Source organism: Xenopus laevis, chromosome 1S (genome assembly GCF_017654675.1).
Source record: "Xenopus laevis strain J_2021 chromosome 1S, Xenopus_laevis_v10.1, whole genome shotgun sequence".
Taxonomy (NCBI): Eukaryota; Metazoa; Chordata; class Amphibia; order Anura; family Pipidae; genus Xenopus; species Xenopus laevis.
Window position 1 is genome coordinate 1,006,520 of NC_054372.1, and position 14,356 is coordinate 1,020,875.

At 40.8% G+C, this 14,356-nt stretch overlaps 1 protein-coding gene across 1 annotated transcript in view; it reads right to left on the reverse strand.

The window, feature by feature from the left end:
- The window catches only part of LOC121398255 (vomeronasal type-2 receptor 26-like), a 28,167-nt gene extending 15,557 nt beyond the window's left edge, over positions 1-12,610 (reverse strand). Inside the window, exons 1-3 of the mRNA XM_041577199.1 lie at positions 12,298-12,610; positions 10,398-10,689; positions 7,499-8,326 (exon numbers count right to left, since the gene is read on the reverse strand). Coding sequence (XP_041433133.1) covers positions 7,499-8,326; positions 10,398-10,689; positions 12,298-12,557 — 1,380 coding nt within the window. The 5' untranslated portion in view covers positions 12,558-12,610. The remainder of the gene's footprint in view (positions 1-7,498; positions 8,327-10,397; positions 10,690-12,297) is intronic.
- Between the last annotated feature and the right edge of the window lie 1,746 nt (positions 12,611-14,356).

Consider the following 14,356-nt stretch of genomic DNA (forward strand, 5'->3'; position numbering starts at 1 on the left):
CTGCCCTTCCACATGAAGATAGTGAGCCTGGCAGAGTCTAGAGATTGGTTGCACTACACTGTGATGCAGAGAGATGCTGTGAGCCTGTGACCCTGGGGAATTTAAAAAAAAAATTTAATTTTTTTAAAAAAAGCCATGGGGCCCTACCACTAATGGGCCCCCTAGGCTATAGCCTAGGGTAGCCTAGGCATTAATCCACCCCTGGTCGTGTAATAAAAGAGCTAGTGCAGTGTTGGGAATATTATCACCCGTAAGTGTTTCAATAGTATCCCGGATAGAAGTCCAATAGTCACTAAGGGAGGGGCAGGAGTGGAAAATATGAATGAGCATCCCAGGGTGTTGCTTACATCTCCAGCATAAAGGGGAGGCGGAGGGAAATATTATGACTAATTTAGTTGGATTACGGTACCATTGTGTTAGCAATTTGTAATTAAGTTCCTGAAGCTTTGTGCATCTGGAGGTTTAATGAGTAAGTTTTATTATTCTACTCCAGGTCTCGGTTGCTATGAGTGTGCCCAATTCCCTCTCCCATTTGTCCTTCAATTTTGGTGATGGGTCTGGACGCAGTTGTTGAATGAGTTTATGTAGAGTAGATAGGCCTCTCGGGGGCGCCATTTCAGAAAACCATATACGTTCGATAGTTGTCGGGTCTGGCCTTACATTGTTATGTGGGAAATGGGAGTGTATAAAATGTGAAATTTGTCTGTGTTTAAATCGGTCTAGGTCTGTAATTGGGCGGTTTGGTATCAGTTCTTCCAAAGTTTTAAGAGCGTTGCCTTGGTGAAGGTCCATAGCCCATCCCTTGTAGTAACTAAGATCTAAACCTGGGGTAAAAGAGGGGTTTCCGATGGCTGGGGTATGTAATGTTGGACTGTTCAGCCACTTACCAGTTTTTGTGAGAGAGTCCCAAATCTGAATGGTGTATGTAAGCTTGGTATCGCTTTTATCTAGAATCACTCTAGTTTGTGGCGATAGCCATTGGAGAGCCCATAGTGGGGATACTGCTGAATTTTGTTCAACTCTCACCCATAGTTTATTGTGTCTATGGAATGCCCAGTCTAAGCATCTAATCACCATTGTAGCTTTATGGTAGGCTACCCAATCTGGAAGACTCAGACCGCCCTGGTCTTTGGGGGCTGTAAGCGTTGATCTAGCTGTTCTCAGTGTTTTATTGGCCCAGATAAATTTGGTGGTGAATGCTGTCAGTTCCTTAATCATGCCAGCGGGTGGGGGATATGGCAGAGACTGGGAGATATATAGGAAACATTCATTTTAAGAATATTAACCTTGCCTATCCAAGAGAATGAGGTCGCTGTCATGTTTTAAGGTCTTGTTTAACTGCTAGCAGGAAGTCTGAGTAATTTTGTTTCACCGTAGTTTTTAAATCAGAAAATATCTTGATGCCTAGGTAGGTGAACGTGGACGATGTGCTTTTATAGGAAAGTTAGTCATCAGATCTGTGTATTCCAGGTTAGGGATTGATACATTTTGGGCTACTGACTTGGACAAATTAACTTTGAAATCACTCACCGAGTTAAAGAGCCGAAGTTCAGCCATAAGATTGGGGAGGGAGATTCGGGGTTGCCTAACAAAAATGAGCAAGTCGTCAGCAAATGTTGCTGTTTTGTGTACTGTTTTTCCACATTGTATCCCTTGTATATTGGGATTTAAGCGTATCCTATTAAGAAGGCTTTCTATTGAGAGAACAAATAGGATTGGGGAGAGGGGGCAACCCTGGCGTGTTCCTGTTGCGAAGATTCGGGCCTAAGTTGATGTCTTCAAGAGTGGCGTGTAAGAATGACCAGTCAAGTCTATCAAAGGCTTTTTCTGCATCCAGGGAGTGAAGCATGAGAGGGGTGTTGTTTCGTTTACAATAGTGGGTGATACTGAAGAGTCTATTAAGATTATCTCTTGCTTCCCTTCCTGGAATAAAGCCCACTTGTTCTGGAGAAATTATTGTAGGAGCAATCTGTATTAGACGGTTGGCAAGTACTTTTGCGTAGAGTTTAATGCCAGTATTCATAAGGGAAATGGGTCTGTAGCTCCCAGGGTCTACAGGATCCTTGCCTTTTTTATGTATAAGAGAGATATGGGCTTCCAGAAACTCGGGGGGAACTGCCATTGTTGGGGAGATGGAGTTAGCCGCCTCTAGGAAATGGGGCAGGAGTTGATCACTTAGTTCTTTATAGTATGAAATGGTAAGGCCATCTGGGCCTGGAGCTTTACCAGATTTAGTTGTTTTGAGGGCTAGTAGGAATTCCTCTATGGACAAAGGGGATTCTAAGATATGTTTTTCATCTTCTGTGATCTTGGGTAAGGCAGCCTCTGCAATATAGTCTTTACATGCTTGGAGATGAGGTGGTGGATATTTGAGGGGAGAATGAATTTGGTAGAGCTTGCTGTAAAAGTGGGTGAAGGTATCAGCTATATCTACAGTAGAGGTCGCTAGAGTACCCCCAGGTTTTCTCAGTTTAGTAATGTGATTCCTGAGCTGTTTTGTCCTAAGCGCAGAGGCCAGTATGTGGCTGCATTTGTTGCCATGTTCAAAGTATAGCGATTTGCATAATTCTATAGCTCTATTGTGGTAGGAGGAGTGGAGGTCTTGTAATTGTTGTCTAGCCATAGTGAGGTCCTTGAGGACCAGATTGAGGCGGGATTGTTTATGTTGGCTCTCTAGATTGTGAATTTTCGTTATGAGATCCTGAGTTTTGGCGAAGGGGTCTAGCTTTTTGTCTGGCACCGCGTTTGATCAATTCTCCTCGAATGACACATTTGTGGGCCATCCAGATCGTCCAGGGGGAGAGGCCTTCAGTTTTATTCTCAGCAAAATAATGTTTGAGGGATTGGGCAATGAGTTGTTTAATGGTCGGATCTCGAAGGAGAGATTCATTTAATTTCCAGTGTGTAGTTTTCCTTAGTGAAGTATGTCTTTTGAGGGTAAAAGTTATGGGAGCATGGTCGGACCAGGATATTATGTCTATGTGTGCTTTTTGAAGATTAGGGATCTAATCATGATATAGTCTAGTCTACTATACACCTGCTGGGGTTGAGAGTAGTAGGTATAGTCATGGCCATTAGGGTTGATCAGCCGCCAGGTATCCATAAGAGTATGCTTTCTAAGTTGGGACTTGATTGCCTCTAGGTTCCTATGGGACATGCTGGAGTGACCTGACGAGGAATCAAAGGTGGGTTCTAAGGTAACATTCAGGTCACCCCCAATTATTATTGTGCCTGCCGCTATATCAGAAAGGGCCTGGAGGGTTGCAAGAAGAGCTTGGTGTTGATCTGTAGGCGGAAGGTATACTGAAGCTAGTGTGTAGGTTACATTCTGTATATGTCCTTTAAATTATATTAAATCTGCCAAGGGAGTCAGTTTTAGTGTCCTGTATAGAAAAACCTAGAGAGTCAGCAATTAAAATCATGGTCCCTCTTATTTTGGAAGTCAAGGGCAGGCTATGTCTAAGCAGTTGGAAACCCCGAAATTTGAGGAGTGGAACATTTTGTCTTTTGAAATGGGTTTCTTGCACAAACATAATTTTTACCTTCAGGCGTTTCATATCCCTGAGGAGATTATGGCGTTTGAGTGGTGTATTCAGGCCCCTGACGTTCAAGGATCCAATGGTTAAATCACCCATTTGTTTTGAGAAGTAGTGTCCGGCTCAGATGGTCTCGTCTCCAGGGATGTTCCCCCTTATGGTATATCTGTTGGAGATTCAAAGAGAAGTCAAAGAGAGCCGTGGTGGGAAAAAGAACAGGGGAGAGGGTAGGTAGTGGAGAAGGACAGAAACAGAGACATACGTACATAACCAAAACACAATTTCAGCTAAAACCCTAGCTGGTCGTGGTAACCCCATTGGTACAATCATGGGGTTGTGGGCGAAAGCGTCGCCGTGGGAAAAAACAAAATAGAAAGAACAGTAATAAAACTTCTGCCCTCCCGGGACAGAGCCGTCTCACAGAAATCAAAACACTACTTGGGGAAAGAGGTCGAGTAAAACATTCAGTACATCTAAAACTTCGATGGAACGGTGGAACTCCCAGTGACATGATAGGAAGTGAGTGAAGGAAGATGGGTGAGTTAGCAAAAATTGGAGCTATAAGGTAAGTGTTACCCCCGAATCTGGATTTTTCTTTTTTTTAAATATTCTTGTTTTTTTTTGGGGGGGGGGATGGGATCTTCTGCAGTAGATTGTATTCGTCTATTTCAACTACTGCTATATTTCAAGTAATAGACAGGTTAAGTTCAAATTACAGTGCCAACAACAGTAGGAAAAAATATATAGGGGAAAAAAGAATATGGGCAACGAGTCTCATCAAATAATGGATAGGGGGATGGGGCAGATGATGCGATCTTGTAGAGTCTCAGTCGAGGGTGTAGAGTCTCGATAGTTTGTCTTTGAAATCCTGACAATCGCAGCGTAGATAATGCCTTCACCAGGATAGTGATACGAAGTCTTCATCTGTACAGAAATAAGGAGAAAAAAATAGATGTATAGGGATGTTTCCAGTCACTGTCCTTCAGTTGGATCTTTCAGAAGCTGCATCTTCCAGCTGTTTTCGTTTTTTGTGAGAAAGTTGCCAAGATTGTAAGGGAAGTGGGTCTAGAAAATCTCCATTATATGCCAGCTCTCTCCAGCCTTGTAAATCAGGCAACGGTAAGTCCAGTGAGGCGCAAAATGCCTCAGCTTCATCTGGTTCCCGTAAGCTATATTGTTTGCCATTCTTGGTGGCTAGCAGAGCAAAGGGGAAGCCCCATCTGTATGCGATATTCTTGTTCCGAAGAACCACGTTGAGTGGTTTTAGTAGTCATCTTTGCTGAATAGTGAGCCAGGCCAAGTCTTGAAATATGGACACCTCATAGTCCTCAAACTTAAAGGTCTTAGTGTTGCGCATTTTCCGTATTATTGCTTCCTTGGTCGTATGTTTGTGGACGCAGCATATAACATCCCTGGGTTTTTCGGACCTGTTGTTGAAGGACCCTAGAGATCTGTGGGCCCTGTCCAGTTCCAAGGGAATGTCTGTGTCAACTTCCAGAATAGCGTTAAAGATGGTGTGCAGGGTATTAGGTAGGTCCGCGGCTTGGACCGATTCAAGAATGCCCCGTATACGCAAATTGTTGCGCCGACCCCTGTTATCCAAATCCTCCATGTGCTTGTGTAGGAGACAGATAAATTTGTGGTGGTCGTTAACCCTATGGATGAGGGTATTGTGGGCCTTCTCGGTTATTTCAAGCCTATTTTCAAGCATACCTTGGGCTTCTCCTTTGGCGCAAATGTCGGCCTTGATCTCAGCCAGGTCCGCCTTGTGTTCCTCCTGAATAGTCTTGGCCATGGCCCTGAAGTCCTCCTTAGTGGGAAGAGCAGCCAGTATAGCTTGCAAGTCCGGCGGGACTGATGCCGTGCTGTACTCCGAGGCCACGGAGCCAAATGGGCTGGGACTGCGGCCTGCTCCATCTTGGGTGCATGCTTGGTCATTCTGGAGCTGTGGCGTTTGTGGAGAAATGGTGACAGAGCTTTGGCTGTTCTGTGTAGACGTGTGGGTGTTTAGTTCTGCTTCTTTCAGGCTATCGGAAAGCTGAGAGATAGCTAAAGATGTCGGCTCTATCCGGGAGAGATCAGGTAGTGGGTCTTCTCAGCACGCCATCAGACCACGCCCACTCACATCTTAAATTTCAATCCTTGCAAATTTGAATTCTTAAAGGGCCAGAGTATGATACATCTCAAAAATTGTATTTGATTTTTTTTAAAAAAACTCAAATCAAGTTTGAATAATTCCCTACTTGAAAAAAAATTCTCAAATTCAAATTTTCAATTCAACCCTTAATAAATCTGCCTCTTACAGTGCATGATGCTTCAGCTACAACAGTACAACATAGACAGTATGTGACTTACTAAAAAAGCAAATGCATATTGCAGACTTTCTATCATGACAACATTAGCCAAAACCCCAAGTGAAACCTGACACACCAGACGGAAATATTCTCCAAGACTTTTCTCAAGGTAATTTGCTTTATATTTAAGAGTATTTACAACAAATACAAAACCATACTGTATGAGATGAAATATAAAAGGGATACTTTCAGGACATGGGGGATACTTTCAGCCCATGATTAACTACCCTTGGGGTACAAAAAATATAGGGCCTATGGATATGTAAGAATATTTTTAATTTTGACTAATAAAGACATTATTTTTACCCTGTGGATTCCTCTTAATGCTGGATAGCCATGTTTTTCTTGTTGTACATTCTTGATTGCTGCTCCCTAAAGTTCAGGGTCTGGGGCTGGTGCACCTGGACCACATGATCTACTTTGTGAGCTATTTACATAGATGTTCTGGAGCACCATTTCTTTTCCTCTTAATGCATACTTTCAGGGGAAATATGTTTTTTTCAAAATGCATCAGTTAATAGTGCTGATGACATCTGTTTTTCAAAAGTGCAAGCTGATTTTTTATATTTAATTTTGAAATTTGACATAGGGCTAGACATATTGTCAGTTTCCCAAGTGCCTCCAGTCATGTGACTTGTGAGCTTATAAACTTTAGTCACTCTTTACTGCTGTACTGGAGTGATATCACCTTCCCCCCCATCAGCAGAACAATGGAAAGGTAACTGGATATCAGCTCTATAGTAGTGAGGGAGAACACCACTCAATAGTAAAAATTCAGGTCCCTCTGAGACACATTCAGTTACATTGAGTAGGAGAAACAACAGCCTGCCAGAAAGCAGTTCCATAGTGCAGCACCGACTCTTTCTGAAAAGGACATGACCAGGCAAAATGACCTGAGATGCACCTACACATCAATATTACAACTAAATACACTTGTTGGGTTAGGAATTACATTTTTTATTGTAGAGTGAATTATTTGCAGTGTAAACAGTGTAATTTAGAAATAAAAAACTGCATCAAATGTTTCATAGAGAACTTAATATGTGCTGCCATCTACTTTTTTTGATTGCTGTTAGGCCTCAATAAACAGGGTTAACTATTGAGCCTTTACTTACTGTATCTAAACAGATGATACATAGACAAATGAGTTGGTCTCTAAATTCAGGTAACTGACAGCAGCTAACAACTGAGCATGTGCAGTGCCCAAGTAGGAAGCAATGATGCTTCTTCTACAGAAACTCCAACACTCAAGGTAAAGCATTTCTATTTCTTTACTGGACTTTAGTTCCTTCTAAATTCTCACTCATCATGTGATTTCCCAATCGCCTTTCATTATTGTGAATAATACATAATATTGCTTTAAGTTGCATACTGTTTAATTGTTGCTGTTTATTACATTTGTCCAAATGCTTTCCTACTATAGGGGAATATGTGATGTTTATACAAAGGGCCTGTAGGTGTCACTGTGTACAAGAGTTATACTGTGTACATAGTACTTTCTATACTGTTTTCAAGTATTTGAGTTGAAGTGTAATGGCTGCATGAACCTGCTAATAAAGACTGCTATACTCTACTCATCCTCAGCTACCAACACATCACAATTATTACCTCAGACTTCAAAAATCTTTCTCTGTTCCTTACAGTTTTCTTATAAAGTTTCATGTTCATATCATGCAGAGCACGAGACATCATATCAACTGCCAGATGCACTCGGGGAGAGTTGGAATTTCCTCCAAAACTATAAATGTCTGTAATTCGCTCCTGCCCAGTGCAGTTTTGGAGAAGTGGAACAGCAAAGTAAATATATTGGTAAATATAATTCTTATTTGGGTCTTTAGACAAACAATACAGATAAATCATCCATATATCTCCAAGTAATTTGTCTTCTGGGTAATTAGAAGGGTGGAAAGTCTCTAAAAAGCTCCTCATTTCAGGAGTATCCAGATCATAATGGTACCCTGGCACAAGCACCAGGCTGTAATTAAATAATACTGGGTTGTAAGTAATCAATGCATCATTAGCCCCCCAGTTTGATGAAAGGATTATTGTCTCTCTCTGGTAAAAATTTGCATTTGTTAAATAGGTAAAAAATAATAAAATGACAGTTCCACAAATTAAAATGACATTGGTAGAGGAAAAGGCGATAGTTTTCTTGAAATGATCAGTTACACTGTGAACATAGTTTTGACGACTTTTATGAAGTTTTAATGTGAACTCAATGCAGACACCAGCGCTGGAGAGATACTTGGCCAAGAGCTTATATTCTTCCTCTCCACTGATATCATCAGATGTAATTATTCCAACCCAGGTCCAGCCAAAATGTCTCAGTAATTGCCCTAAAGCATAAAACTCACTGTGAATGTTCTGTACGGTGCGGAAAAAGTACGGGAAGGTGCCTCTGTCACTGAGCGCTGGGTCTGTAGCTCCATAACTGATCTGTAGGGATGGAGAGAAGGATGAGTGGAGTCCTACAGATTGGCCAGTCACACTGCATCATGTAAAAGTCATATAAGTCAGATCTGCCTTTGGAACTTCTCTCACTAAAAATTGAATAGTACGCTAAAGGTTCATAAACTGGTTAAGGAGGTAAATAATATAAATTGCAAATTATAAGGGATCATTGTCAAACAGGAAGAGTATTTTGTACTTGGCACCTTGGCTTCCAGTTTGAGTCAATTGCTGTGTCTCTGTGGATGCAGACTGTAATGCTTTTCCTATGGGAAGGGGGAAGGAGAGGACTGGCCTGTACCCATAGACACCACATTCTGTACCTCACAGATTTTTTTTTTTTTAGCACCAGGAAAGAGACATGTGAGGGGGGCCTTAAAAATAACATTTTACAGCGCTGGTTATGATTCATTTCAATGGGGTCAGTTTAAAGAGGGAAAGTGAAAGAGGGAAAGTGAAAGAGGGAAATTCCAGAGATCAGTGAGTTACAGACGATATGATGAGGGGATGGATGAGAATGTTCCTCCTGTGTGAGGCAAAGGCTGAAGGCAAGAAATGTTCCTAATGTGGAAGCTGCAAGATTTAGTAAGTATTTAAATGTGCCCATTGAATGAGACAGAAGAGTTACTGGTGAATCCTAAGCAGCAAATGTGGGCAGTTGGGGTTGTTTTCCACTCTGATAATGATGTCAGACAGATAGGCCAGAGGTCCCCAAACTTTACTTGTCAGCCAAATTCAATAGTAAAAAGAGGTGGGAGTAAAACAAAGATCAGAAAAAGTTCCTGGGGATGGTAAATAAGGGCTGTGATTGGTTATTTAGTAGCCCCTACTTCAGGATGTTCTTTGGCAGTACAACTGGTTTTATGCAACTAAAACTTGTCTTAAAGTCTGAAACTAAAAAATATGCACCTGCTTTGATGCCACTGAGAGCAACATCCAAGGGTTTGATTTGGGTTTGAGTATTTGATACAGTACCACACAAAAGGTTACTGGTTAAATTAAAGGGATTCTGTCATGATTTTTATGGTGTAGTTTTTATTTCTAAATGACACTGTTTACACTGCAAATAATTCACTGTACAATATAAAATGTCATTCCTGAAGCAGCAAGTGTATTTAGTTGTAATATTGGTGTGTAGGTGCATCTCAGCTGGTCATGTGATTTCAGAAAGAGCCAGCACTTTAGGATGGAACTGCTTTCTGGCAGCCTGTTGTTTCTCCTACTCAATGTAACTGAATGTGTCTCAGTGGGACCTGGATTTTACTATTGAGTGCTGTTCTTAGATCTACCAGGCAGCTGTTATCTTGTGTTAGGGAGCTGCTATCTGGTTACCTTCCCATTGTTCTGTTGTTAGGCTGCTGGGGGTGATATCAGTCCAACTTGCAGTACAGCAGTAAAGAGAGACTGAAGTTTATCAGAGCACAAGTCACATGACTGGGAGCAGCTGGGAAACTGACAATATGTCTAGCCCCATGTCAGATTTAAAAACTAAATATAAAAAAATCTGTTTGCTCTTTTGAGAAATGGATTTCAGTGCAGAATTCTGCTGGAGCAGCACTATTAACTGATGTGTTTTAAGAAAATGTTTTCCCATGACAGTATCTGTTTAGAATTGTTTTACTTTTTATTAGGCAAGATTTTATTTTTTGGGGTGACATTCCCTTTAACTGAACATGAAGCTTGTTGAGGAAGGTGCTACAATGACAGAGCAATATCAACCCCCCCCCCACGATTTATAAATAGTCACCCTGAAAACTAACTAACTATTGATGGACCACTGTAGACTTAATTTGAATATTAGGAAGCAGTGAAACTGTAAAATAAAGGAAAATAAATGTAATTAATACAAAAAATGTCATTGCAGATAAACATGTACAGGTATATAACATAATACATTCTGCGGGGAGGGGTTGGGGTGCATCAATAGTACAGAGAACAAAATACCACCCCAGTAACTTGCGGGGAAATTCCACCATGACTGGGGAACCCCTGGACATTGCTCCTTTCTTGTCTGGGAATATTTTTCAGAATGAATTCTAATAAATTCTGCTTCTCTTACCTGGGAATATCCATACACAGTGAGAATCTGGGCTATGGGTAGAGTTGTCTCTGAGGTGAGATCCCCAATAAATCCAGCAATGTTTCTCTTTCCCACACAGGAGTAATTGGGAACCGGCTCCCTGGTACCAGATAATATCTGTAATACACTCCTCACTGCCTTCAGTGAACTCCCACAGGAATTGTATATATGGTACCCCAAAGTCACATTGGGTAACCGCTCTGGATCCTTGTTAGTTTGCTCCACAGCAAATCGAAAGTCCACCAAGTACTTCATATTCTGGCCATTGGGGCTGAATAATATAGATCAGGTTATATCCAAAGCCCCATGGAATCTTATATCAGGCAAATAGTGTGGAACTACAATCTTGCATGAAATACATGTGAGAGTCTTGATCAGCAGGACAATTGTTATGTGGGGAAAACTGGAGACCAACTTTTAGGCATTTATTTTGAACATTTGAGTTTCTGTGTTAGATTATTCTACATGATTAACATAATATAATGTTTAGGAACATCTTGATCAGTAAGGATTTCTTTGGGGGGTACCAGTGCAAGAGAACAAGAGCAATTGTTTTTGAAGATGAATACTGTAAAGGAATGGCTTCTGGATAGCCTGTGCCATATATCAGAATTACCTGAATATATTGGTGTCTTCTAGCAGATTCCACTTATGTGAATCCATAGTTATTCTTTCAAATGGAATCTCTAGAATAGGCAGAGGTACAGTAGCATCGGGCACAAAAAAATGTGGCAAATAAGCAGTTAACTGACAATCTAGATTCACAATACCTCATTATGTACAGATAAAATTCCACATTTTGTCACTCCCTGTCCAGACACCATGTTTTAGTAGTAAATCTTGCCTCTAGATGGTGCTAGAGTTGAATTCTTTCCAGTACATTACTTTGCTTCTGAACTCAGCCCATTGCGCTGTAGCACCACCTACAGACAGGATTTAGCACTAACAAATGACATGGTGAGAGAAAATGGGAAATCCCAATGGCTTCATCTATTTAACTGGCCAGAAAAAATTTTGCTTCACAGAATTGATATTTTTTCAGTTTTGTGAAACTGAGTTTTAATTTTGTTGATAGAATGAATGATGTGCTATACAATCTTGATTTCTGTCCCAAGCATCTATTTTCTCTTCAAAATTTAGCTTGGCTTGCACTAGTTAGTGACACCATTAGATTTTCTGTCCAAGATTTATTTTACATTTTGTTGGTGATTGTATCAATTGAATAAACATAAATGCAAGTTTTAAATGTGGAAAAAGTAAGCACCCCTTAACATTTCAAAAATGAGCAGTGCACAAGATCAAGTGCAAATAATTAGATCCTTGTTCAAGAGAATCTTGGAAGAACCCATGTTATTTAAATCCCAGACATTGAGTTTGGTTTGCTTTTTATATCACTGTTCCTGTATTGAGTTCTATGAGGCCAATAAACAAGGTTATAGATGCCTGGGAATCTGGGAAAGGACTTGATGGACTCCTCATAACAAAGATCCTTGTTTGGCATTTTTAGCTCAAGAAATAACAAAAAATGGGTTTTGCATGATGAAAGGAACAGGAATTAAATATGTCCAGATTAAGCACAATTTATTGGGGTCATGATGAACAAAGTGGGGGGATATTGGCTCTTTAAAGTTATACTTTGTACAATGACTGCGAGTGTGATGTTTGCAGCCCTAGATCAGAATAGAATACTTCTAGGAGAATGTTTGTTGTAAGAAAGGGAAATTCCATTAGAATACAATCAAATGGCAATATTTTATTGTATCCCAGAAATGTATCAGCATGTTCCCATCCCCATATCCAGGCAGAGACCTCTTCCCCTTGTACCAGTCAATTAACCCTTTCTTTCCTTCCCTTAGTATCTATAAAATATGATACTTACCCAAAACATAACAATTTGGTTTTGAATTTAGATTTGTCCGATGGTAAAGTTATGATTTGAGCATTCATGTCTACAGTCATCACCCCTCCGATCATGATGTCTCCTTCCTGGATATATTCATATTCCTCAACTGCTTTAATGATCTGCAGGCGACAGGCAGGATTGGGGGGCTGATCCCCAGATTTGCAAGGCCACACACACAGCATTATAATATGGATCAGCACTATCAGACACTTCGATGCCGCATTGAATCCCAGCATTGCACCCCAATAAAGCTCAAAGCACCTCAAAATAATGCAGTAAATCAACACATTTCCCCAGTAGCAGCAGCAGCAGTCAGTAGCACAGAGACACAGGGGCCCCAGGAATCGGCTGCAGGTTTAGAACAGAGTTAAGGGGCTTGGCTAATCCAACCCTCATTTTATAGAGAACAGACAGAGGATTTATCCAGTAGACTGAATATAGACACAGCCACCGGAGGAGCTCTGCTTTATTCTGGGAATGGAACATTTACTCATTATTTCTGCTCTGCCATAAAAATCTTATTTTCCTGTACACTTCAAATCCCTCTGGTTATTGAAACAATTCTAGATCAGCCATCAATTTATTCATTTCCAAATTCTACTTTTTAGTTGACCCTACCCCCCCAATCCACATTATATTTTGTTTTTCAATGTAACTGCTGCAGTTACGTCTAATCCACTTTAAAACAGAGGGTCAAAATTTTGGTTTGTTCCTAAGACCTTTAGGTCTAGGTATATATACATATTAATGGAGAGAGAGTGGCAAGTTTAATATCGCTACTGATGCAGAGATAAAGGGATATATGTACCATAACTATTGATGGGTTGAAATTAAAATTCAAAAGCGTTTGATACTGTGCCCCACAAACGACTGCTTTCTAAACTAAGGTCTGTTGGGCTTAATGAAGTCGTTTGCACATGGATAGGAAACTGGCTACAGGATCGGGTACAGAGGGTGGTTGTTAATGGGACATTCTCTACTTGGAGTAAGGTTCTTAGTGGGGTCCCCCAGGGCTCAGTATTGGGGCCACTTTTATTTAACTTGTTCATTAATGACTTAGGGGAGGGGATTGTAAGTAATGTATCAGTGTTTGCAGATGAGACAAAACTATCAGCCCAATTAATTCCATCCAGGATGTGGCACTTGCAACAGGATCTTGACTAACTGGCAATCTGGGCAGCTAAGTGGCAAATGAGATTCAATGTTGATAAATGTAAAGTCATGCACCTGGGATGTAACAATATCCACTTATACCCTTAATGGGACTGCACTAGGCAAATCCATAATGGAGACGGAGCTTGGAGTCCTTGTAGATGATAAACTTGTCTGTAGCAAGCAATGCCAGTTAGGGACTCAATCATATAGGCGTATGGATAGAAAGTGTGGGATTAATCTGAGATCTGCCTTCAATGGTCCTTCAAGTTTATTTGAATAGTCAGTGTATTGGTGGCTATACAATGTGATTAACTCTTCATCCAATAGTGTAACAAGGGCCCTCCCTAAACAGAGTCTTTTTTGCCCAGAAGTTGATGGGCATTTTAGTCCTTTTGGACTGGACCCAAGGTACATCATTCAAAGTAACAGTGATTTTGAGGTACCTCCCAAGCACTTGTTACATTTGGTTCATAATGTGGTACCCCCTCAAAGTGTTAGATTTGAAACCAAACAAAATACATTTTCATCGAGTCTGCAAAGACTTCCAACCAAGGTGCAGCAAAAATGCTTCAGTAGATGTTATAGAATAGAACAATGATGGTGACACTCTCACAGGAAGTGGTCACAGCACTGACTGACAGGCTGAAACCCCTCTCCTCCCACAGCCTGTGTCTGTTCCCACCTGCACATAGTTGTCTTAGCTGCTGCCTGAGCTTGTGTTTTGGAGCTGTGAACTGTGGATCACTTACAAAGGCATCAGCACTAAAAACACAAGTTATAAAATCCATTGATGGTGAGGGCCCCCTTTACAAGCTAAAAAGAAACATTGGGGCCCCAGAGAATATTTTTTTTAAAAAAAACATTGTTGGCAGAGGCCTAT